Raw genomic sequence first — 27,402 nt, forward strand, 5'->3', positions numbered from 1 at the left:
CGGATGCCAAAGCCTAAGAATGCAATATTTTTATTTTTCTTCTCTATCTATATACAAGTACCGTATTAATTTACTATATAATAATACATTGATATTTTAGTGTAAGTATCTCGGTCATTTTAACAAATTAGCAAAAATGCTCCTTTTATATTTCAATAAATTTATTATTTACCACCTATGTTTATCACATTTCATATTTATTTTTTTAAATTTAGAAACAATTGAAATATTAATTTATCTTATACACATGAATTTTTTCTCTTGTGTAGAGATTACTATTACACTTAATAATGTACCAACATCTTAGAATAACTATCTTGATCGTTTTAATGAATGAACAATACTACCTCTTCTTTCTTTCAATAAAAATTATTATAAAAATGTATTTTAATAACAACTAAAAAATTTATTTATCAAAATCAATAACTTAAAGATTAAAAATAATTAATTAGGTTAAACATCTATACACGCGAGTGTGTTGTTAATACATAATTTATTGACCACTAAATTATATATATATATATTTTTATTTTTCAATCAACACAAGTTTATTAACACTATAGTAGATTTATCTGTATCAAATAAAATCTAGAAGGCAGAGTCAAAATTCTATAAATGATGGATCACAAAATTATACCAATCTTACGAGAGTAAAACATAAGGGGTTCAATTATACTCGACTTGCAAGGATAACTGAGCAATTACAACGAAATGAAAAAAAATTCTAATAGTATAATAATGTTGGTAGGATTTTATGGCAAACATACATGGCCGTGGGGCCATATACAACTCTTACAAGCAGAAGGCAATTTCAAGCAAAAATATAGCAAGAAAATACGACGAAACAACAGCCAAATTAAACGTAACTTTTAAGTATAAACTTCATCACTCAATCAAATTATTCAAAGAAGCTAAAAGCAACAAATTTTACTTATTCGTAATTGATTTAGCCTTGGTACTTCATCTCAGACATCTTGAAACCTGGCATGTCAAACGAAGTAGAAAATTTTTCAACATCTGCCTTCAGCTCATCAATGTCTTTGTTATTCACAAGACCCTTGTTGAAGTCCTTCAATAATTTGCCATGTTCCTTTTGGATCTTCAAGGTAAGAGAGACTGCCCTGTGAAGGAATTCACCTATCTGTTCAAAGTCTTTCTCGACTAACCCTCTTGATGTCATGGCCGGAGTACCTGTAGCAAAAACAATCATTTAATCCTCATTCATCTTGTACAAGTGTGAAAGAACCAAGATTTGGTCCAAAAAAATAAAGAGAGATGGTTACCAATGCGAACCCCTCCTGGGGCCAAGGCACTGCTGTCACCAAACACAGCATTCTTATTAACAGTAATGTTGCAGAGATCACAGAGTTTTTCAACTTTATTTCCTGAAAATATCACAACAGATGAATATCAATTGAAATCAACACTAAAGAGCAATTTTAGGTATTATATAAACCAAAGAGATTCATATCCTCCATACCGGTCAATCCAAGAGGTCGAAGGTCCCACAAAACCAAGTGGTTCTCCGTTCCACCAGTGACGAGCTTGTACTCTTTGCTCATCAGGTAATTGCCAAGGGCAACAGCGTTGGCCCTGACTTGTTTAGCATAGACCTTGAATCCCGGGGTCATTACCTGTTTCAGGGCCACAGCAAGAGCACCAATCTGGTGATTGTGAGGACCACCCTGAAGAGATGGGAACACAGCAAAGTTAACCTTGTCCTCAAAGTCGTAAACGGCACCCTCAGGTTGGCCTTTCTTGGCTGGCTTTGGACCTTTCCTGTAGAAGATCATCCCTGCCCTTGGGCCCCTCAGACTCTTGTGAGTTGTAGTCGTAACCAAGTCGCAGTGCTCGAATGGATCTGCTGCTTCCTAAAACCATTAATCACAAAATAATTTATTCAAATAATACAACTATCCGCAAAACTAGATCACATCCACATTCCCATGTAATCACACCAACATACAGATCCCGTTCGAATCTTTGATCCCACAAAAAACACCACTCAATTATAAAAATCTGAAGACTAAATAAAGAGCAGCTGATATAAAATCAGAAGCTCAACAACGAATTACGAGAACGAATACCCGAAAACTAAACCAAACACATCAAGCCCATTTCTCCATGTCACACAAGGACAAAATATATAAAAAAAATTAATCTATATTCCAAGCTCGACATGGAAATAGAATAACAGGATAAAGCAAACAAATCAAACCCGTCCAAGAAAAGCTATCAATAATTAAATTGCTGAATATTCAGATCTAAATGCCAAATCCCAGAATGCAAATATAGTAATGGCTAGTCGCAAACTGAACGTGCGAATGAGGTAATGCCTCGTAGCAAGCTGAAACCCGTTTTCCAACACAGGAGAAATCATCAAAATGCATTTGTAAAATCAAAGAAAAGAATACCTGAGCAGCAACAAGTCCACTAATATGCGCCATATCACAAAGCAATAAAGCCCCGCACTTATCCGCAATCTCCTTCAACCTCTTGTAATCCCAATCTCTAGGATAAGCGCTCCCTCCACATATAATCAATTTTGGCCTAAAATCCATGGCCTTCTCATCCAAACGATCGTAGTCAATATACCCAGTTTTGGGATCCACCTTGTACGGCAAACTCTCGAAATAAATCGAGGTCGCGCTAATCTTCTTTCCCCCAGAAGTGTAGTACCCGTGAGTCAGATGCCCACCCGAAGGTAAATCAAGCCCCATGATCCTATCATGTGGGTTCAAAACGGCGGTGTAGGCAGCGAAATTGGCAGGAGAGCCGCTGTAGGGCTGAACATTGACGCCCCATTTGGTGGGGTCGAGGCGGTAGGCCTGGAGGGCTCGTGATCGGGTGAGGTTCTCGATCTCGTCGATGTACTCATTTCCACCGTAGTAACGGTTGCCAGGCATGCCTTCGGAGTACTTATTGGTGAGGGGGCTGCCGAGGGCCTCGATTACAGCGAAAGAGGTGAAGTTCTCCGAAGCGATGAGCTCGATTCCACTGCATTGGCGGCACTTTTCCTTCTCAATGAGATCATGGATTTCTGGGTCTACGGTGGAGAGCGAGCTGTTGCCCCATTCACTGACTGGATCCATTTCCCGGCTAGAGAGGAGGAGGAGGAGGAGGAGGAGAGGTAAATGGGAGGTTGGTGCTGAATTTAACCACCAAGGGTGGCTTGATGAAAAGACCACAGTACCCTCCTGTGGTTGGTAAATACCATGCCTACATGAAGTGGCCATGCCCGACCCACGCCTCGAGTTATATTATTATTTTTTTATTGTTATTATGCTATTTAGTTATTATTGATCAAATTTTAAGAACTTCTGATTTATTAATATAATTCGTTATCATGTAAACTCTTTATTTGTTAATATTCAATTTTTAAAAAACATTATATATATACTTATTATTATTATTTAATTAAACTTTGTTGCTTCAGAGAAAGACAAAAATTTGTGTGAGACGGTCTTACGGGTCATATTTTATGAGATAGATCTCTTATTTGAGTTATCCATGAAAAAGTATTACTTTTATGCTAAAAATATTACTTTTTATTGTGAATATCGGTAGAGTTAACTCGTCTCACAAATAAAGATTCGTGACACCGTCTCATAAAAGACCTACTCCCATAGAAATTAGCATTATGTCATGGTCTTGCACTTAATTTATTTCTAAAAATACCATCTTTTATTTATATGTAATTTTTCATGTCTACACTTTTTCATTATTTTTTTAAAAATTTAGATATTGAGAATACACATTGCTTTATTATCAAGAGAAAATATTATTCTTTTTAATTATCAAACTGAAAGATTTGGTTTGTTCCAAAATCATATTAATAAATTACAGAAAATTTTCAAATGTTTTTCAACTGTTAATATATAACATGATGTTATAATATTTATTATTTAAGTTATGCATATATCACATTTGTATCTTGATGTGTAATATATCTATATATCTATATCTATATTGCATGCTAATGGTACCGTAAGAAACAATAGCCCAACATAGCCGTATTCTCAGATCTTCAGCTTCGAGTAGGGGTGAGCAAGATTTCAATTAAACCTAATTAATCGACCGAACAGAGCCAATTCGGAAATTCGGTTCGGTTATTTCGGAAATTCAGTTTTCAAATAAAAAAAATCGGTTAATTTGGTTAGGTTACGTTTTTCAAAATTTTGAAATCGCTTAACCGAATTAACCGATATAATAAATATTGTTATTTAATAATTTTTTATTATTTATCAATATTTATATATTTTAATTTTTAATTTTAAAATCGATATAATACGTATTAATTGTGTTCAAACAAAACTTATACATCTGTGATGTGTTTGATTCTATGTTTTTATGCATTTGTGTATATTGTAGTGTTCAAGAAAAATTACATATATAATTAAAGTTAAATCACAATTTTTTTAAAAAAAACTAATCGGTTATTTCGGTCACCGACCGAATTAACCGATTTTAATTCGGTTCGATTTTCATTGGTTATGAAAATTAATTCGATCGGTTCGGTTATGACTAAATATTTCGGTTCGGTAATTCGGTTCGGTCGATAACTGAACCGACCGAATTCTCACCCCTAGCTTCGAGGGATAGCCATCTTTATTGTTGGTGGTTATTTTTAGGGACGTAAACGAGTCGAGTTGAACAATATTAGGTTTGAGTTCCGCTCGTTTAAAATATATATAAGTTTGAAGTTCGAGTTTGATTTGAGTTTTTATCATGATAATCAATCTCAATTCGTTTCAAAACATTAAACTCATGAATAACTCGAGTTTGGATCGTTAATAACTCATTTACCATGTTTAACGAGTTTGATTCGAGCTCACCTCGTTAAGGTGATCATTTTCGATCTTGTTAAACATGCTACATGCTCGTCGAACATTCATAACCAAAATATCAAATTTGATATGAGAATTTGAGTGCCTAATGATTTCATTTTATATCATTTCAATCACTTATTTCACGCACAAATTTCGACGTGAGACAATGTAAGTTATTATATACTCAAGGCAAAACAAATAGTCGAGCTCGCGAACATGCTCGTGAGCTTACGAGCCAAATATTCTTAAGCCAAAAAAAAAAGCGAGAGAATGAGGTTGGTGTGGTGAAGCTGTTGTTGAGTGGTTAAGACTTCAACATGAGTTGATTATATACCAATTTCAGAATTATATTTAAAATTTATATCGAGGGTTGGTGAAGCATTTCCCATTACGGAAGGATATCGGGCGACGCATCAACCCACCAACTGACCAACCCTAACTCGTTTTCATGTAAACTCTTTATCCTTCGAACCTCATTTCATACAAAAATGGTTGGTTATTATTACATTATTATCATAGAGTGTACATATATACAACCAAAGTAGTTATGAGTTACGAAATGTAATATTCCCCCGAAAATAAGCAGTAGATTATGCGTGGTTTTAGGACATGTACAGCATACTTTCCTGGACTTAAAACAAGGATCTACCAAATATGTCGTAAAGCCACGTAAAATAGTTAATATAATAAGGAAGATAAGATTTTTACTTTGGCTTGAGTGGATTATTAATACTCAATTCAAATAGAATTTATATTATTCAAAAAAAGAAAAGAAAAGTGAACATATAGTTGATAATGTTAAAAAATACCACAAATTGTCGTCATTATTTAAATAAGTTGTTGGCATGGGATATAAGATAGTAAACTTAATATATTTATTTGATAACCTAATGATAATAATTAAAAATAATAAGAATCCGAGATCCACCAAACGCTCCAGATCTCAACCGTCCATTTTTTCCCGTTAAAACCTATTTATACACGTCTCAGCCACACCGGTTCCTCGCATCATTCCGAATAGCCAGATTTTCTTCCATAAGCGATGGCTCTTTTGGTGGACAAGACAACCTCCGGCCGGGAGTACAAGGTCAAGGACATGTCCCAGGCCGATTTCGGCCGCCTCGAGATCGATCTCGCCGAGGTCGAGATGCCGGGACTAATGGCTTCCAGGGCTGAATTCGGGCCATCCCAGCCCTTCAAAGGCGCCAAGATCACCGGAAGCCTTCACATGACTATCCAGACCGCTGTTTTGATCGAAACCTTGACTTCGTTGGGAGCCGAGGTGAGATGGTGTTCATGCAACATCTTCTCCACGCAAGATCACGCTGCTGCCGCCATTGCGAGAGACAGCGCCGCCGTTTTCGCGTGGAAGGGGGAGACCTTGCAGGAATACTGGTGGTGCACCGAAAGGGCTCTTGATTGGGGGCCCGGTGGTGGTCCCGATTTGATTGTTGATGATGGTGGTGACACTACTTTGTTGATCCACGAAGGTGTGAAGGCTGAGGCCGAGTATGAGAAAACAGGCAAGGTTCCGGACCCGAATTCTACTGATAATGCCGAGTTTCAGATTGTTCTCACTTTGATTCGAGATGGGCTGAAGTCTGATCCCAAGAAGTACACGAAGATGTTAGATAGATTGGTTGGTGTGTCTGAAGAGACAACCACTGGTGTTAAGAGGTTGTATCAGATGCAGGCTAGTGGCACTCTTCTTTTCCCTGCTATCAATGTCAACGATTCTGTCACCAAGAGCAAGGTATATACTTTTGCACGCACATTTGTATATGTTTTGTTAATGGGCCTTATCTTTGCATTTGATATATATCTTACATTGTTCGAATCAGTTTAGTTGTGATTGATCGTAATTATGCTTATTGGATCTTGTTTAATTTTGCTAGTTGATATCGTTTCGAAGCTTTAGATCCATTGTTTGCTTGTGATATTTGTGTCATGATGATCAAGTTAGTTTTTTTGGCTCGATCCTAAACGTTCTTTATCGGATCTAGCTTAATGTTATGTCAACTTTTTGAAGCTTTGGATCTTATATTCTGTGAAACACACATTTAAATCCAATATATATTTTTAGATGCCCTGCTATTGGTTATGCTGATCCATATGATTAGTACATTACAATTAAAATTGTAGCCTATTCCATCATCTTTCTTGCGCAAGGCATCCACGCGGTTGGTTTGATTTGTATTCTGACTGTCTGATCATGTTTTAGATTTGCAAATTAAGCGCATCATAGGATATCTTACATAGTTGGAAGTTCCCCATTTCCCCATTTGTTAACACCAAATAACTAACTCACATAAATGTGATTCCATTAGTTTGATAACTTATACGGATGCCGTCACTCCCTTCCCGATGGACTGATGAGGGCCACTGATGTGATGATAGCTGGGAAAGTCGGTGTTGTGTGTGGCTATGGAGATGTCGGCAAGGGCTGTGCTATGGCCTTAAAACAAGCTGGAGCGCGAGTGATTGTAACGGAGATTGATCCAATCTGTGCCCTTCAAGCTCTCATGGAAGGCTTCCAAGTCCTGACCCTCGAAGATGTCGTCTCTGAAGCTGACATCTTGGTCACCACCACTGGTAACAAGGATATCATAATGGTTTCCCACATGAGAAAGATGAAAAATAATGCCATTGTGTGCAATATTGGTCACTTTGACAATGAAATCGACATGCATGGCCTCGAGACTTTCCCTGGCGTACAAAGGATCGTCATAAAACCTCAAACTGACCGCTGGGTTTTCCCCGACACGAAGTCTGGGGTCATTGTTTTGGCCGAGGGTCGTTTGATGAACCTGGGCTGTGCTACAGGGCACCCTAGTTTCGTGATGTCGTGCTCTTTTACAAACCAAGTCATAGCTCAACTCGAGCTGTGGAAGGAGAAGAGGACTGGCAAATACGAGAAGAAAGTTTATGTCTTGCCTAAGCATCTCGATGAGAAAGTTGCATCTCTCCATCTCGGAAAGCTCGGTGCCAGGCTCACGAAGCTTACCCAGGACCAGGCTGATTATGTTAGCCTTCCAGTGGAGGGTCCTTACAAGCCTCCTCATTACAGATACTAACTACTGAGCTAAGATCAAACAGTGCATCGACAGTATTGTGGTTTCTTTTGAATTTTTCTGGTTTTTTTATTGTTTTTCTGGGTTAATTTTTTTTTAAAGATCAATAAATTGAAAAGTGGCTTGGCGGGAGGTCTCTTTTATTCATGTTATGGCTTTATATTAGATATTAGACTCGATTTTTTTTATTTTTTGTTTTCTTGGTAAAAGTTAAATCTGTTTATTTGATTAAAAAATTAGATTCAATTTTTAGCATTTTTAAATTCGATTATTTGCTGACTGGTCGCATGACTTGTATCTCTATGCAAGCCATCCTTAAGTTGAGCCAAGTTCATAAATACGGGGCTCGCAAGCATATTTGAGTTAGTGAGCCAGACTCCATTTTGACTTTCAACATTGTCCAGAAAGTACACCAACTCGAACAATGAGACTTTTGATGTTATGCTCCAGGCTTACGTTTCATATTGCACATAAGAAAATTATTAGAACAAACAAACTTTCGAAGGCCATCTTCAACCCATACATATATTTTGGTGCAGTTTCTGTACCAAAATAGTGCAGTTTCTGCACCAAATATAACATTCATCTTCAACCTATTTACTTCAAATCTTACCCTAAAACGTATATTCCTATAATATTCTTTTTGTTTACTATTTATTTATAAATTTAACAATATAATTATAATAAATATTGATATTAGTATTATAATTATAATTTTATCTGAATTCGAATTCGTATTTTTATTTTAACTGTGTACTTGAATGTTTAAATATTATTCAATAAATTTGTGTGTTAAATGTTTGATTATAAAATTATTGTAAAATATATTTATATAATTAAATACTTTAATTTTTATGATTTTATATTTAATTATTAAAATAATACAATAAATATTATCTAATTATAAAAATAATCTAATAAATGTTATACTATTATTTAAATATATCTAATTATTAAATTAATATAATAATATAATTTTATTATATAAATAATATTTATAATTAAACAAAACAAAAAAAATTAAAAAAAAAAAAGAAAAATGCTCTGCAAAGCTCTGCGCCATTTGGCGCAGAGAAGATGGAGCTGCGCTATTTTCCATTGGAGATGAGTACTGCGTCAAAATAGCGTAAAAACACTGTTTTGACGTAGGGTTGGAGAGCTGCCACCTTCAGCTTAGTAGGTGTAAATTTAGCAATATTCCCTCCAAACTCATAACTTATCATTCCGTTCCAGATGTGATGCATTGAACATAACTTTTATTAACAAAGTGTATTATTTTCAACATTTTGACACAAATTTATTTCTCTAACGAAAAAATCCACGTGAATCCACATAAATTTATTTATAAATATGTAAGATTCTGTAAAAGTCAATAAAAATCTATCATTTGAAAAAATCATTAAAAATTATCAAAACTCTGAATTGAAACCACTAAAATGAAACCGTAATATCAAGAATATTCATCTTAGAAAGCCTATTCATAGCCACAGTCAGCCTCAAGGTTCATTTGATCCAGAAAGAGCTGCTTTTGAAGAGGAAATTGATAGTTTGTCCCGAGAGAAAGCTGTTCTTAAAGGAAATATTTTGGCACATAAAGAGCAGCAGTCTGCTGCAACAGTACCGTTGGAAAATTTAACCCAGCGAATAGTTGACATGGAGCAGAGGCAGAGATTATCAAGCCTTCTCGACAAGGCAGTTCAAAATCCGGAGTTTGTTGAACTTCTAGCTCAAAAGCTCAAAGCAATGAATTTTTCAGCGTACAATAAGAAAAGACGACTCCCTGAGGTAGATCACTCTCAACCGGTTCAAGAAATCGTTTTGGTTGACGATCAAAGCAGCTCTAGGCCTGAGTTTGGGAACATTGTCCTCAAGATTTTTTTGATAAGCCGCTGCTCAGTTATCACCGACTGTTTCAGACATGAACTTGTTTTCGCGTAGCACACAAAGCTCCAATGAAGATGGCGTAGAACCGCAGGTTTTTCAGGCCCCTCTGAGACTTTAGAGCTGTCAGACACCAGGGAATCTTTTACCTTGACGATGGATTCATTGTTGCCTTGTCAAGTAGGACCCGAAAGCCCAAAACTTCAGTCCTTGTAGCACTGTTTAGCTTCAAACAAGGATGATGATTGTCATATTTTCTGCCTTTTAAATCTCTCCTTTGCCTCTTCTCCTTTAGAACCAAACGAAAGTCATAACTTGGCGACAATGCCTCACTCAAGTCAAGAAAACAATACAGAACCAAGGCCTAACACTTACGAGAACGGTAGCTCTCGTAGGTTTCCTACTAAGGGGACTTCTTTTGATGATGCTCAAATACCTTCTTCCTCCCAAGATACTCATAGTAAAGTGCAAGATCGTGTGACAGCTAAGGTCCGTGTGAACGACGTGTTTTGGGAACAATTTTTGACGGGAAAACCTGGCTGCTCAGATACTGAAGAGGCAAGCTCTGGTTATAGGCCAAATGCTTACATTGAACAAGAAGAGAAAAATTCGACGGAGGGAGTATCTAGAAACACGAAAGGTATGGAGCATCTTACTCTTTGAAAAAATTCCATAATGTCTAGGTCCCAAGAACGAATCCTTTGCATTTCATCACTTCCTGTATACTTTTTTGAAACAGAGTTGCTATTTTAATTCTCACAGTTTCTTGTTGTGATGTTATTTTGTCGAGTTGTTTAGTACGGATCACACGTCGATCTCTTAGCTTTTTGTCCTTCATGCATATAATATATTGATTCTGTAAATGTTTAAAAACATGAGTGTCTTCTTATTAGTTATTACACCTTTAGTATTTTTAATACTAAACAAATATTTATTTCGTTGCATTTTAATTGAGTCATTGTTAAATAAGTTAATAAAGGAAACTCAAATTAATCTTCTATTCATTTACACTATAATTATACATATAATCATCAAAACTTAAGACAATTCTTCCTGTTAATCTTTTACCAACTTGATTTTCAAAGAGAACTGATTGTTTTTTTTTTTTTTGGTATATTAAAAATACTATAATTAGATTTAATTATTCTTTAGTATTTAGGGAAAATAAAAAAGCAAATGAAAAGATAAGAGTTCAGACAAGGAATGCAAGTGAGCTGTGTTTGGGAGTGAAGATTTTGACAAGGAACTCGAGTTGCTCGATCGCTCTATTATTTTTCAAGTTCAATTATTATTCTTCAAATATTTTTTTACCACTATTTAAAAAAACTAAATGACTATATCAATTTTAATAAAAATTTATTAATTTTAAAATAACAAAATTTATAATATTTAAATAATTATTCCAACAGGATATTAATGTTGTTGATATTAATTAATCAATGGTTATTATCTCTTGGGCACCTTTGTCATGTCCGCCTCACGACCAAAACAGTCCGTGATAGAACAACTGACTTTGTCCACCTTATCCCGAGATTTACTTCGCTCACCGCCTTGCAACGTGGCGTCTGTGATATCAACGACAGGGAATTTAATATGATACCCGGAATAGATTTTTTCTAAAATAAAAACAAAAGTTGACGACAAAACTGGTGGTGACATTATATCAAGTGATTTGGCATCTGGGTTCTGCTTAATTTTCTCCAAAGTCGCAAGAAATAGTGTTAGAAACAGAAAATGGCAACTGATATGGTGGTGTTACGACATGCGAAGGTGGATGATAATGGGTGCTGCAAGAATGGACCGGGGTATGCATCTCCTCTTGAAGCCATGTCGGGGCCAAGGGAAGCTCTGATTTATGTTACGTGCATTTACACAGGTATTTGAGATTGTTATTTTTTTTATAAAAAAAAAAAGCTTTTTGGTTTGATTGATTTGTCTCTTTTTTGCTGAATTTCTGGTTGGTTTTGTGTTTTGGTGTAGATTTTGATTTTATCTTGAATTTAGTGATATGATGGTGTGCTCTACTGGGTGCTGATCTTTCTAATCTCGATTATTATGTCTTTTTGATTTTGTTTTTCCTGTGAAGTTTTTTGATCTGTGATTTGGAATGGATCTCCCGAAAAGGAAATTGCTGGAATCTATGGCATATAGAACCGGATATTTGGTTCCGATTCACTGAAAAAATTTATGCATGAAATTGATATTTTTTAAATTTGGATTCAAAGTTCCTGCCCAGCCCCAGAAAGTGAGCACTTGTTACACTTTTTTGTTGGAACAGTTCTAAAGTGATTGTGTGCTTTAGCCCAAAGTTTACCCGTGCATAGCCTAGGTTGACGGCTGCCGTTCCTTCGTCATGAAAAAAAAAGATTTAATAAGATTCCGATTGTTTATTGCCAAATTTAAGATAAATAAAAGCTGATTCCGAATGTCAGATTTATCATATTTGCTTAGTTTATATTGCGACAAATATAAAGGATTCATGGTTTAAAAGAGTCATTTGTCCATGTAAATATCAGAGAGAGGAAGTGGCCAAACACATTAAGATTTAAGATTAATTCAAAAAAATTGATTTGCCTGTCGAAATTGTGTGTGGATTCGACATTTCCCCATATATTCTTCATGTTCGATGATTAAATTGCAACTAACGATATGATTATGTTGCTTTACAAAATTTACAGGGACAGGGAGGAATAAGCCAGACTACCTTTCCACTGTGGATGTAGATCCAAGCTCACCAACTTATTCGAAAGTGATCCATAGGCTGCCTATGCCTTACGTTGGCGATGAACTGCATCATTCTGGATGGAATTCCTGCAGCTCTTGCCATGGCAATCCATCAGCTGCTCGGCGGTTTCTTGTCCTACCTTCACTTGTGTAAGTGACCAAATTTCTGGAAGATAAATCGATTTCGTCACAAAACATTAACCTAAGACGTGTTAGGAAAATTGTATATCCACTTCTATTTGGATTCAACTTTGTCAGTTCCAAATTACAATTCCTTCTGTAAAAAGGTTCAAGGGCCATCATGCCAGCTCTACATTTGCGTTTTGTTCCGGTATTTTGTTTGGAAACTTAAATGTAGTGATGAAAGATGTTTATTTCTTGTGAATGCTTTTGACGATAGAAATTATTCTCATTCTTTAACATGTGCCTCTGATGCCTTTATATCTCAGATCTGGCCGTATTTATGCAATCGATACCCTGAAGGATCCAAGGGCTCCAAGTTTATATAAATATGTTGAACCCAAAGATATAATACAGAAAACTGGATTAGCATACCCCCACACAGCTCACTGTCTTGCTTCAGGTGAAATCATGGTGTCGTGTCTTGGAGATGGAGATGGAAAGGCTGAAGGAAATGGATTTCTTCTACTCGACTCAGATTTTAACGTCAAAGGAAGGTATCGTTGTTTGTATCTGCTCTACGATATGACACAATATTATGATTCATGTCCTAAAAGTGTTCTTAAATTAACAATAAACTCAGTATCTCATTGGCATTTATTTTCGAACTTTACAGATTCATGTCCTTTTGTTTGATGTAAATTTTTGTGCAACCATCGGTTACAAAATTTTGTGTCTTGCTAACTCTATTATTCTAATGATCTGGAAACTAAACATCATGAACTAGCAAACAGCTTCCATTTCTTCATAATAGGTGGGAGAAGCCAGGTCACAGCCCCCTTTTCGGCTATGATTTCTGGTACCAACCTCGGCATAAGACCATGATCAGCACTTCATGGGGAGCCCCTGCTGCCTTCACCAAAGGTTTTGACCTTCAGCACGTTTCGGATGGTCTTTATGGAAGGCATTTGCACGTATATAGTTGGCCGGAGGGTGAGTTGAAACAGACTTTGGACCTCGGAAATTCCGGTCTCTTGCCTTTGGAGGTATATTGGGTTTTATTTGTTATCTGTCGTTATGTATAAAATCTTTCTCCCTTGATTTTCTCTTTCCACTCATGAGATGCTGTACTTAAATTCAGATAAGGTTCTTGCATGATCCATCTAAAGATACCGGGTTCGTGGGATGTGCTTTAACAAGCAACATGGTGAGATTTTTCAAGAAATCGGATGGGTCGTGGAGTCACGAGGTGCGTGTAAAAGACTTTTTTTATTTTTTTCAGTCTCAATTCTGAAGTAAATAAAATTCAATACATTAATCCAAACTGATTGCAGTTATCAGCATCAGTGAAGCCACTGAAGGTGGAGAACTGGATTCTACCTGAAATGCCTGGACTTATCACCGATTTTCTGATTTCTCTCGACGACCGATTCCTCTACTTGGCTAACTGGCTTCACGGTGATATTCGACAATATAACATTGAAGATCCCTTAAATCCTCGACTGACTGGCCAAGTATGGGTCGGAGGTTTGATTCGAAAAGGAAGTAACGTGGTTGCTGTGGCAGAAGATGGCACTACATACCAGATCGATGTACCTGAAATTCAGGTACTACTACTTATCATTATTTCAGAGCAACTTGTATGTTTTGGGTAAAGAACTAGCTTGTATTAAAGGGTATTCAATTTTCAGTAATAATTAAAAAGCTGAATTTCAGGATTCATTTGATAAGTTCTGAGGGCCACTTAAAGTCTAAATGTATATGATCTAACATTGTTCCAACATATTTTTAAATATTTGGAGAGAACATATCTTAGATCAATCATCAATGGAGGAGTTGAGTAAAAAGTTTCTCTGTTTTTCTTTTGGCAATTCAGGGACGTCAACTAAGAGGAGGACCTCAAATGATACAGCTGAGTTTAGACGGGAAACGTCTCTACGTTACAAATTCGCTCTTCAGCACATGGGACCGACAATTCTACCCCGATCTTACTGAGAAAGGTTCCCATATGCTACAAATTGATGTGAACTCTGACGAAGGTGGGCTTACCATCAACCCAAATTTCATCGTGGATTTCGGATCCGAACCTGATGGCCCGTCTTTGGCACACGAAATGAGGTATCCAGGGGGAGACTGCACTTCTGATATCTGGATTTAGGCTCTATTGTAGGGGTATGATGTGCACTCGACAAAACATATTCAATAGTTTAAATAATTTATAGCATAAGCTGCGCTCTGATACAGGACTTTGATTTGGAATGTTCGGCAGCTTCGATGAAATATTTGACTTTTGAGTCGATTACTTTCACCCATTATCATTTAACCTTTACAAGGGCGCCGGAATCATAATAATGGACCTGATGTTTTTGAATCTAGTAAAAAGTGCTCCTAATTAGATTGCTAATAGATTCACAAAAACAATAGTATAAATTATATCCGAAGCAAGAATATCACAATCAGGCTGTTTCTAAGAGTGGAAGTAATCGTGCTTCTCCCACTTCGATTTATCAAGAGGTAATTCCTGATTTGCTTTAGTGAAGTTCCAATGTTTAACTAAAGAAAATATACAAAACTTAATAGCTTTCAAAGATAAAATGTATGCCTCAAAATTTCTTTGTTTGAGGGCACACCTCGATCTCATCCCATCACACTAAGGAAGCAGAAATGCTAATCTTTAATCACGCGCAGCTACTGAGTCAGAAAAAATTGTGACGACAGACTCTAGAAATTCTGTTTATCAGACGATTTAATGTCCAATACTCAGCCTCCGAAGTCCAAGATCACCAAAAATCCTTACAAGAGCACACACCATTCTTGAAATGATGGAATCTGCTGGCATCTCTGACAACAATTTCTCTACCCACAATACTGCATATGAACTTCAAAACCATGTGACAATCTCCACAAACTCGAAGGTTTTTGAGTATCCGTATCGACGTTCCAGGCACAGATTTCAGCAGACCATAGGCAACTGCCACTCTCTCACTATGCCAAAAGAGTTGCCTTTCCTTCTCTTGCTCTTCCATATCATGCAAAACGGAAGAAGTATCTGGTTCATAGCCTCGTTTTCTCATCTCTGATTCCAACTCTTTGAGTAAACTGAATATCTCATCTTTCATGGGATGCAGCGTTTCACCAGCATAGAAAACTTCTTTCTCTTTCCCTAAGTCGACGCAACTGTACCCTGGTTTCTTTTTTGACTCCATAGCCCCCATATATTTTCGAATGGTAGAAACATTGTCCCACATAGCAGCTCGAGCGAAAATGTTAGACATCAATATACACGTCGAGGTATTTTTGGGTCCTAATTTGAGTAAATTATTTGCTATCCTGACCCCTATTCCTTTTTTCCCAGTTTGAGTGCAAGAGCTTAACAAAGGAGCATATGCAGCTTCATCAGGCTCAAATGGCATCAAGTTGAGCACATTCTCAGCCTCTTCAAGGTGTCCTGATCTGCTATAAAGATCCACCAAGCACGTATAATGCTGAAGAGATGGACTTAATCCATATTCCACTACCATGGAATGAAAAAGTTGACGGCCTCTTTCGACTAACCCAGCATGACTACAGGCGTAAATGAGCCCAACAAAGGTCACTTCATTTGGTTTTAAACCAACCAAAATCATCTCATCATACAACAAAAGTGCTTCTTCGGCACGACCATGCTGTGCCATTCCAACAAGTATTGAGGTCCAAGAAACAACATCTCTCCTCCTCATTTCAATAAAAATCTTCTCAGCTGATAAAATATCACTACACTTAGCGTACATATCAATCAATGCATTATTGACATACAAGTTTGACTCATACCCCAGACCGACCACTAATTTATGAACTTGTTTTCCAACCTCCAATGTAGCTGAACTAGCTGAACCAGCTATCAAACTTGAGATAACAAATGGTTCCTCGATACCGACTAGTTCTCTTCTCATTTCAGCGAACAGCGTAAATGCATCATCAAAATGCCCGCTCTGCACGAAGCCAGATATCAGAGCGGTCCAAGAGTACAAATTTTTACGAGGCATGTGGCCTAAAAGCTCAACCACCTTGTTTTTGTTTCCCACTCTAGCGTATCCGTACATCAAGCTAGTCCAAGAAATCAAATTCTTCAACAAAATGGAGTCAAACACTCTGCTCGCAGTATCGAGCAATCCACATTTCGCATAAAAATCAACTAGGGCGGACTTCACAACATCATCATCCGAGAACGGCGATACAACAAACTGAGCATGCAACTGCAGGCCAAGCTTCGAGAAAGTCAGACAAGCGCATGCCTTAACAAGACTCGCGAAGATGAAATGATCGGGTTGGAAGCCATCCAGAGGTAGCATGTAAGAGAATAGAGAAAGGGTGTCCCGGTGAAGGTTGGCTTGATTGTAAGCGGTGAAAATCGAGGCCCATGAGGCTAGGTCTCTACGAGGCATTTCCTCGAACAGCTGAACGGCATCACTCATGTGGCCACTTTTTCCATAAACATCTAATACGGTGTTGGAATAGAAGGGACCCATAAAGATCTAAACCGCATTTGATTACACGGGCATGAAGGTTCTTGGCTTGGATTGGAAGCTGCGGGTGGTCGCATCGTTTCAGGCGTCGGAAGTGATGCATTCATGCCTGAGGAGTGCGTACTTCAAGTGATTTGCTAAGCTGCCTACTTAGGACTGCTCGCTAGAAAGACAACTTAGTATGTACATAAGTTTTAAATATTCGTAAAATCCCATTAAAAATTACCATAAAAATTCAAATTTTAGAATTAATTCTTCGGCTGACCATTTTACACGCTGAATTCAAATCAAACTCTTCAAATTTGCGAAATCGGAACTAAAACATCAGGAGAAACACGATTGCACCAGCAACTAATATATTTCATTTTATATTATTGAAGATTGTCAATTTAGGTAGATTGTGTATTTCTCTCGTCTTCTAAGATGTGTTTGGTTGAAATGATTAAATAATGAAATGATTAAGAGAGAAATGATAAAAAGAATGATTGAAGTAAATGAGGATAAAATAATATTATGTTTGATATGATTTTTAAAGATGTGATAAATAATAATCTTTTGATGAATTGACAAAATTGCCCTTCAAGTTATGTGGCGATGGTCGGTGGTGTTGGGAAATTACCCCGAAGCGATGCCGACCACGAAGATAATATAGTACCCAAATTGCGGAATAAAATAATCAATCAACAAGAACACAACGATTTACGTGGTTCACCCAAAATAGGCTACGTCCACGGAGCACTGCAACTTTTATAACCGGAAGAAATATTACAACAAGTGTATACACCAATACACTAAATATCTCACACTCCCAAACCCCCGAGTATACCGAGAAAATAATTTCTCTAACTCACACAAGAGAATTCCCGCACTCAAGAAAAAAATACACTCTTTTTTCTATGCACTCTCTTTTTTTTTATCAAAGCTGAAAAGCTTTTGATTTTGGGATACAATAACTGAAGGAGTTGAGCTCTATTTATAACCAGAATTCTTAAGCCAAAACAGAAAATCTCCCGATGTGGGATTTCATTTTCTGATTTTTAAATTCCACGTGGGCCACACCTCATTAAAAACTCACCTAACAATTCTCCCACTTGAAGACTTGATTTCAATCATGTCTTCACACCATCATTGCAGCAGCTCATATATCTCCATTTATACTTGCAGTCCGACTGAAGTTGAACACAACTTCAGTTTGTCAATGGTTACTGTCTTTGTGAGCATATCGGCTGGATTCTTACTTCCAGGAATCTTCTCCAGCATCAAGATTCCATCTTCCAGCACCGATCTGATGAAATGGTACCTAACCTGTATATGCTTTGTCCTAGCATGATAAACAGGATTTTTTGCTAAGTGAATAGCACTCTGACTGTCACAGTGTAACGTGCTATCTTCAAGCTTCTGACCCAATTCTTCCAGAAAGGATCTCAACCATATCATCTCCTTGCTAGCTTCTGTAACTGCAACATACTCAGCCTCAGTAGTCGAAAGTGCAACAATCTTTTGCAGCTTAGACACCCAGCTTACAACTGTACCACCTAATGTGAACACATATCCAGTAGTACTTTTCCTGCCATCCAGGTCACCACCCATATCGGCATCGACAAAACCCTGTAAGCCCAATTTTGACCTCCTGAAGCATAAAGAACAACTAGCAGTACCTTTCAAATACCTGAGAATCCACTTAACTGCTTCCCAGTGTTGCTTTTCTGGATTACTCATAAACCTGCTCACGACTCCCACTGCATGTGTTATGTCTGGTCTTGTACACATCATTGCATACATGAGGCTTCCGACAGCAGAAGCATAAGGAACTTTATTCATATAAGCCTGCTCCTGCTCCGTCGATGGTGATTGTGCTTTGGTTAGTTTGAAATGACTAGCCAAATGAGTAATCACATGTTTAGCATCATCCATGTTAAATCTGCTAACCACCTTTTTCACGTACTCTTCTTGAGACAACTTCAAGAATCCATTCACCCGGTCTCTTAAGATCCTCATTCCAAGGATTTGCTTTGCAGCACCCAAATCCTTCATGGCAAATTCCTTTGATAAATCTTTTTTCAGTTTATCAATTTCTTCCAGACAAGCTCCAGCTATCAGCATATCATCTACATATAGAAGTAGTATGATATAAGAACCGTCAAACTTTTTCACATAACAGCAGTGATCAGCTTGACACCTTAGGAAACCATTTTCACTCATGAATCCATCAAACTTCTTGTACCACTGTCTTGGAGCTTGTTTGAGACCGTACAAGCTCTTCTGAAGTCTGCACACCATTATCTCTTTTCCCCGTACTTCAAAGCCCTGTGGCTGCTTCATATAAATTTCTTCATCTAGGTCACCGTGAAGAAACGCAGTCTTTACATCCAACTGCTCCAAATGTAAGTCTTCCTTCGCCACTAGTCCAAGTACTGTCCTGATAGTGGTTAATTTAACCACCGGAGAGAAAATTTCGGTGTAATCAATTTCTTCCCGTTGTTGGAAGCCTTTTACAACAAGTCTTGCCTTATACTGCTTGCTACCATCATGCTCTTCTTTTAACCGGTACACCCACTTGTTATGTAACGCCTTTTTGCCTTGCGGAAGTTCTGTCAACTCCCACGTCTGATTGGATGACAGTGAATCCATCTCATCTTCCATGGCCAACTCCCACTTGGTTGAATCATCATTTTGCATTGCCTCTTCATAGGTCTCCGGTTCACCTTTTTCTGTCAGCAAAATATAGTGAAGTGCAGGGGAGTACCTCTCAGGTGGTCTAATGGTTCTCAAAGATCTCTTGAGTTCAATCACCGGAGTTTGTGGGTCATCATCTTGTGCAGTTTCTTCTTCATCTTCCTGGTTACTGGTTTTCGATTCATTCACAGGAATATATGTCAATGGCACTTCATCAGTCTTCTTGACTTCAAGACATTCATCTCCAGCTCCAATGTCTGACTTGTCCTTGTACAGAAGTTTCTCATTAAATATTACATCCCTGCTCCGAATGATCTTCCGATTTTGGTCATCCCAGAAACGATAACCAAACTCATTATCTCCATAACCAATAAAGAAGCACTTCTTTGATTTCGGATCAAGTTTTGTTCTGCTTGCTGAATCAATATGAACATAGGATAGACATCCAAACACTTTCAAGAAAGAAAGATTTATTTCTTTGCCGCTCCATACCTCTTCGGGTATTCTGCAGTCAAGCGGTATCGAAGGTCCTCTGTTGATCAGATATGCTGCAGTGTTAACAGCATCAGCCCAGAATGATTTTTGCAATCCAGAATGCAATCTCATGCTCCTTGCACGTTCATTCAAGGTCCTGTTCATTCTTTCAGCTGCACCATTCTGTTGAGGTGTACCAGGAATGGTTTTCTCCATCTTGATCCCGTTCTGTGCACAATATTTCTTGAACTCATCATCTTCATATTCTCCACCATTATCAGATCGTAAGCACTTCACCTTCAAGTTGGTCTCATTTTCCACCATGGCTTTCCACCTTTTAAAGGTCTCGTAAACATCAGATTTATTTTTCAGAAAATAAACCCAAACTTTTCTACTTGAATCGTCAATGAATGTGACATAGTATCTCGAGCCTCCAAGGGATGTCACAGGAGATGGTCCCCATACATCAGTATGAACCAGCTCCAACTTTGCTGCTTTCGGTTCTCTACCGCCTTTTGAAAAGCTCACCTTCTTCCGCTTTCCAAAGATACAGCTTTCACATAGTTGGTGTTCAACAGTCTTTAATTCTGGTAGCTTTCCTTTTGACACCAACATCTTCATTCCCTTCTCACTCATATGTCCAAGTCTATAATGCCATAGACTTGAATTGGCTCCAGCATCCACAGCTGCTAGTGTGTCTCTGCAACTGGAAGTCATATACAGTGTTCCAGTTTTCTTTCCTTGAGCAACGATCATGGCTCCTTTGTTCACTTTCCAGGAACCATCACCGAAGGTCACATTATGGCCTTCATCATCGAGCTGTCCCACCGAGATCAGATTGCGTGTCAATTTTGGTACATGTCTGACTTTGTTGATTTTTCAGACAGATCCATTTGACATCTTCATTCGTACATCACCCATACCAACAATTTCCAAAGGTTTTCCATCAGCCAGGAAAACTTTTCCGTAATCGCCAGCGATGTAATTATCAAATACATCGCGATCACCAGTGGTATGAAACGAAGCTCCCGAGTCCATAACCCAAGAATCAACAGGGCTTTCCATGGATAATAGCAGAGCATCATGTACTTCCTCAGTGACAGCATTGGCATTATTTTTCGTTGATCTGCAGTTCTTTTTCAGGTGACCAGTCTCACCACAGTTCCAGCACTTCATATTCTTTTCAAGGATGTTTTTGTCTTTTCCATTTCTTGATTTGGATCTACCGCGCCATCGGTTTGAACTCCTTTCACCATTCCTGCCTCTTCCTCTGTTATCAAGATTTAGAGCAGATCTCGATGATGTTGCTTCACCCGAGTCTTTCCTGCGAACTTCTTTAGCAAGGATTTGATCTCTAACATCATTGAGTTGTAGTTTTCCTTTTCCAACAGAGTTGCTAACCGCTGCCCGCATCGGTTCCCAAATGTCTGTTAAAGACGCCAGAAGAATAAGTGCCCGAATTTCATCATCAAATTTGATATCCACCGATGTCAGCTGAGAGACAATCGTGTTGAATTCATTTATGTGCTTTGCCACCGAAGCACCTTCTCCCATCTTCAAGTTGAATAACTTCTTCATAAGATGTACTTTATTGTTTGCTGATGGCTTCTAGTACATGTCTGATAGAATGGTCATCATTTCCTCCGTGGTTTTGGCCTCCGCCACGTTATGCGCCACGTTCTTCGTTAGGGTCAGTCGTATCACACCTAACACCTGTCGGTCAAGGAGCTCCCAATCATCATCCTCCATCTTTTCTGGTTTCTTTCCTGATAGAGGTTGATGCAGCTTCTTACTGTACAGATAATCTTTTATCTGTAACCGCCAGAACGAAAAATATGTTCCGTCGAACTTGTTGATTCCCGGTCCCGATCCATCATCTCCGGCCATCACTTCTCTAGTCTTAGCAAAAAATCTAAAAAATCTTTTCTGATGTGGAAGATCAGACAAGGCTGCAACCACAGAGCATACTCAGAATTTTTAAGAATTTTCACAACAAGGCTCTGATACCAGTTGTTGGGAAATTACCCCGAAGCGATGCCGACCACGAAGATAATATAGTACCCAAATTGCGGAATAAAATAATCAATCAACAAGAACACAACGATTTACGTGGTTCACCCAAAATAGGCTACGTCCACGGAGCACTGCAACTTTTATAACCGGAAGAAATATTACAACAAGTGTATACACCAATACACTAAATATCTCACACTCCCAAACCCCCGAGTATACCGAGAAAATAATTTCTCTAACTCACACAAGAGAATTCCCGCACTCAAGAAAAAATACACTCTTTTTTCTATGCTCTCTCTTTTTTTTTATCAAAGCTGAAAAGCTTTTGATTTTGGGATACAATAACTGAAGGAGTTGAGCTCTATTTATAACCAGAATTCTTAAGCCAAAACAGAAAATCTCCCGATGTGGGATTTCATTTTCTGATTTTTAAATTCCACGTGGGCCCCACCTCATTAAAAACTCACCTAACAGGTGGCAGTGGCGGTCATCGACGGTGGCTGGCCGGAAGTGACGGCGGCGGTGGCGGTCATCGACGGTGGCTGGCCGGAAGTGACGGCGGCGGCGGCGTTCCGGCGGGCGACGGCGGTGGCTGCGGCGGTCGGCGATGGCGACGGTCGGCGGTCGGCGGTGGTCGGGCGACGGTCGGTGTAGGGAAGTGGTGGTGAGTTTGGATTTAGAAAAAGGATAAAATTGAAAAAATATGATGGATTAAGAGTGAGATAAATAATTATAGGGGTGAGGAGTGATTATTTTATCACACCTAATATAACCTAATCATTCATAGGAGGAATAGACTTGGTTAAATAATCACCCCCTACCAAACATGTGATTAGGTGGGTTAAAAAAAAAACCCTACCTAATCACCCGTACCAAACACTCCCTTAAGATAGAGCTTGTGCTTGTATTGTGTGTGTGTGTGTGTATACTTGGAACGTACACGTGCGATGCACGTAGGTGACTACTAATGAAAAATATAATCACGACAATTAGATAATGTTTAAAGTCGTTTGAATAACATCATGTTTATAAGAATTTATCAATCTAAATATATCAAAACACAACACATAAAAATACATCATGACAATAAATCACATATATTCACTTATTTATATGACACTTTTCAATCCGCGACATAATACAGCTCTGTTAAATGATAAATCAGCAAAAATATTTTTTATTCAAATATCATTCAAAATGAAAAAAAAACAATAAAAATAAAATTAACAGAATAGTGAATTTTACAAAAATCAAAACTAAAATTTACTTAAATAGAGTACACATAGACAAACGTTAAATAAAATTCTCTTAATTTACTAAATTATCATAATAATGTTAAAATAAAATCATTAAACTTGTTATTAAGGTAAATATCACTTTTTCTTTTACTAACTTTTAACACATTGCGGATTTATTTAATTTCTATGTTTTTTTAGAATACATAATATAGATAATTAATTTTATATCAGAATCAATCATTTATAAATTAATTTTGGTGATTAATAATTTGAGAGAAATAAAATTGTAACATAATACAACTCAAATAAATATGCTTAGTAAAAAAACATATATAAATGTAAATAAATAATTTTTTTTACATAAAATTTAGAAAATAAAGAAGAATGTGAATTAATGTCCAAATATATCTAAGATGGACAATGAATCACAAAAAACCCTTAAAAAGACATATTAATTTAATTTGCTAACTTAAATGAACAAGAAAATGCAAAAAAAATAATTTTTTTGGCATAAAATTTAAGAAATAAAGAGGAATGTGTATTAATGTCCAAACTCATTTAAGATGGACAATGAATTACAAAAAAACCCTTAAAATAACTTAATAATTTAATTGACCAACTTAAATGAACAATGACATATAAAGAAATTCACAATTGAAGTGGTATATTTATATGTATGATAAATATATTGATCTTTTTGGAAAAGTCAATATATAATAAAGAAGAAAATCAATTTTTCTCATAGTTAGTTCCAACTTCCATGTCCATTCAACTTTCAAGTCTATTCGTTTAAATTCTTAATTATATACTAATTATTATGCACACGCGATGCGTGTGTATAAATTTTTTTTATCATTATCGATGGACTAAAGTGTAACTTGAAAATTTATGGAGTAACTAAATTGATATTTGAATTGTTAAAATAAAAAAATAAAAATAAAAGTGTGTGTTGAAATTAAAAAACAAAAAAAAAAAACAAAATAACAAAAGTGTAATATTAGTATCATATAAGGGTAAAATTAGGAAGAAAAAATTGGTGCCCTCCTAGATAGTTACTATCATGTGCTCAATCTTAATATAATAGAATATATTACTCCATATTATTGCATGAAAATATCATTGCCTTAAATTTATCACAACATAAGTAAAAATGGCATCATTTCCTATGATCACTATTTCACATTTTTCTCCAACACCAAAAATCACTGCTAACGTATTATGTACACCTCCAACCCCCTAATACTAACCAAACCTCCAAAACAAGAACTTGTATTTTTGAAAAATAACTCTTTTTGAGGAATTGAATTTGAGTGTATTCGAATATATGTGGTAGAGTTAATTTTTTAAAACAATATTGTCCAGTATTATTTATAGTCTCTATGTTATTTTTTTTAGCATGCAGATCGTTGTCTCTATGAAAAAATTACGTCAAATACATATCAACGCTTTTTCGTGTTTTCATTCTTTTTCGCGTTCAATATATGATTAATTGACGAAAAATTAAATCGATATAATTGTGGTAAACTTTGATTTTTATTAGAAGATGAGCATTTTTAGATGTTAAACTATTACCCCCAAGTTGTAACGGTATTAATTCATGAGCATTTTATTTGTTCAATATGTTAGCCGATTAATTTCAACAAAATCTTTTTTCTAATACAAATCAAATTTTTCCACAGTGTTTTGAATTAACTGTACCAATTAATTCATATTGAACACAAAAAAATAATGAAATACACGAAAAAACCTCGATGAGTATTTGACATAATTTTTTTATAAAGACAGTGGTTTGCATGAAAAAAAACAACATAGTGACTAAAATGTTCAAATATATTACAAAAAATATCAACTCAACGTAAATTTTCAAAAAATATTAACACAATTTACGTATTAGGGACTGAAAATGTATTACACAAAGGTCTATTTCGTCCAATCATATCCATCTAAAACCTAAAATTTAGCTTCAAATCTCTTAATTATTTATACTGTAATTAGTAAAAGCTGTCGGTTTTGGACTGAGAAATTAGTTGGGGAAGTTAATTGCATGGAGATAAGTCAGTAGATGTCAATTTGTAATGTCACTTCATGTGCCCGCATTTTATCGACATGTATTAGGCCGGACATTTTGTGAGGTGCACACTCTTCGCACGCAACAAACGCGCAGAAAAAAAATTAATATCAGCTATATTAATCGTCTTCGTTATATAGATTATCGAGGGATGGATTTAAAATCCACATACATAAATTCATCAACCAAATTAAATGAATTTGAAATTCGTATCTTCAAATCCTGCCATCACAGTACAACCAAACGGATTTCAAATCCAAATTAAGCAGTTACGGTAACAATTGCGATGAATTTCAAGTATATTATCCAAGATAAATTTCATTTGAAATTCATCTATCTAATTATTACACGTATTAAATTCATCGATTTAAAAACAATCTTACTACATACGAATCCAATATCAAATGAACGATCTTTCGATTTGGTCCTAAAGTTGCACTTATTTGCGAAGCAAAATAACGAGAACCACATGAAGGACTTGTTGAGAGAATATTTCGAATCTAAATAAATGAACTCCAAGGAATGTTTACAACATTTTCTTTTAAGAAATGTTTTCTTCCTCGATTGTAGTCACATAGATATAAGAAAAATTTATCTCATGATACAATGTAGATATTCTGTATTTGTGGGGACTAAATCAAATCAGAATCTGAATACCTTTCTTGAACTAACGATGTCATATATATAGAAACCAAATTTGATTTAGAACAGACGCGACTCTTCATGAAACAAGGTGTTGTTTCCAAAAGAATTGTCGGAAAGATTGCGTGGTTTTTGAATATCTCTTGGAGGCGTTGCCCCAAGCCCCCACGACCTGACCGGATAGGTCGATCCCCGTAATTTTCGCAGCGATAAACTTTGTTCCTTATCAACAAAATAAATAAATTATGAAAAATTGTTTTAACAGGCACCGTGTGATCAATTTGTAAATAAAATTAATTATTAATTAACCCTTGAAAACATGCATATCTAACCTGAATACCTGACCACCCTTTTTATCTTCTCTCAAATAATATATATTCAGCAAAATAAAGGTTTTTATTGGATTCTAAAACTTTATTATTAATTTGACGACAAAATATATTAATTTATCATATTCTAAGATTATATCAGATATAACCAAAAAACAGTAAATGGATGGATTTCATCGAAACCATCTGTTTGCGACTATTGAATCGACAGTCTTTCTGCCTCGCCTCGATAGCCAACAAAAAGAAAAATATCTTACGGATTAATACAAAATCCGGACGTCATTCGTTACATCATGAATCAAGCCATGTATCTAAAAAGAAAAGCACATGGCCTCAACTTTTCGATTTAATTTTTCTGAGTAGGTGCAGTGGACTGTAGTAACAAATTCACATATGAAGAACAATTCCATGACATAAATTTTCAATTATTAACGAAAAATAATATTTTTATGTTAAATTTTGTATTTTTAATTGTACTAGAAAAATGCACGTGCGTTGCACGTAAAAACCTAAACTGTTGAAAATATATGTAAGAAATTTTGATAATATTTAAATGAATTAAAACATGGCTAATAATATTTATCAACTGAAACAAACTAAGCCATAAAAAATAAAAAATCATGACCATAGACGGTATATGAATAAGAGAAATTATCTTATCCACTCGAAACATTTTCCAATATGCTTCTTGGTTGATTTTGAGAACTCAACAACTCTTTGTCGTAGTTTGTTATAATATGCATATAACTATTTTGGTATGCTCAGCAAGTATCTGATCGTCTTTAACATATATTATGTTATTTACAATCCTTATCCGGGATCTGACATGCTC

At 36.4% G+C, this 27,402-nt stretch overlaps 4 protein-coding genes and 1 pseudogene across 4 annotated transcripts; 3 read left to right on the plus strand and 2 right to left on the minus strand.

Moving 5' to 3' along the window:
* Positions 1 to 712: 712 nt before the first annotated feature.
* LOC142542223 (serine hydroxymethyltransferase 4-like) lies at positions 713 to 3,125 on the minus strand. Its single transcript, XM_075648735.1, has 4 exons — positions 2,415 to 3,125; positions 1,481 to 1,871; positions 1,284 to 1,385; positions 713 to 1,191 (listed from the first exon to the last, which is right to left on the minus strand). The coding sequence occupies exons 1-4, from the start codon at positions 3,090 to 3,092 to the stop codon at positions 947 to 949; spliced, it is 1,416 nt and encodes a 471-aa protein (XP_075504850.1). The 5' UTR covers positions 3,093 to 3,125; the 3' UTR covers positions 713 to 946.
* Positions 3,126 to 5,838: 2,713 nt separating this feature from the next.
* On the plus strand, positions 5,839 to 8,070 carry LOC142542225 (adenosylhomocysteinase-like). Its single transcript, XM_075648738.1, has 2 exons — positions 5,839 to 6,582; positions 7,157 to 8,070. The coding sequence occupies exons 1-2, from the start codon at positions 5,872 to 5,874 to the stop codon at positions 7,901 to 7,903; spliced, it is 1,458 nt and encodes a 485-aa protein (XP_075504853.1). The 5' UTR covers positions 5,839 to 5,871; the 3' UTR covers positions 7,904 to 8,070.
* A 1,273-nt stretch (positions 8,071 to 9,343) lies between these two features.
* LOC142541315 (heat stress transcription factor A-5-like) lies at positions 9,344 to 10,681 on the plus strand (annotated as a pseudogene).
* Positions 10,682 to 11,356: 675 nt separating this feature from the next.
* Positions 11,357 to 14,933, plus strand: LOC142542227 (selenium-binding protein 1-like). The gene is made up of 7 exons (XM_075648740.1): positions 11,357 to 11,657; positions 12,460 to 12,655; positions 12,955 to 13,182; positions 13,440 to 13,671; positions 13,767 to 13,874; positions 13,960 to 14,232; positions 14,502 to 14,933. Exons 1-7 carry the CDS (start codon positions 11,516 to 11,518, stop codon positions 14,781 to 14,783), a joined length of 1,461 nt encoding a protein of 486 aa, XP_075504855.1. The 5' UTR covers positions 11,357 to 11,515; the 3' UTR covers positions 14,784 to 14,933.
* Positions 14,934 to 15,087: 154 nt separating this feature from the next.
* Positions 15,088 to 17,325, minus strand: LOC142542226 (pentatricopeptide repeat-containing protein At4g14050, mitochondrial-like). The gene is given in 2 exon segments (XM_075648739.1): positions 15,088 to 17,130; positions 17,132 to 17,325. Coding segments are annotated over 2 exon segments (1,827 nt in total). The 5' UTR covers positions 17,234 to 17,325; the 3' UTR covers positions 15,088 to 15,405.
* Between the last annotated feature and the right edge of the window lie 10,077 nt (positions 17,326 to 27,402).

This window comes from Primulina tabacum, chromosome 4, assembly GCF_025594145.1.
Source record: "Primulina tabacum isolate GXHZ01 chromosome 4, ASM2559414v2, whole genome shotgun sequence".
NCBI classification, from domain to species: Eukaryota; Viridiplantae; Streptophyta; class Magnoliopsida; order Lamiales; family Gesneriaceae; genus Primulina; species Primulina tabacum.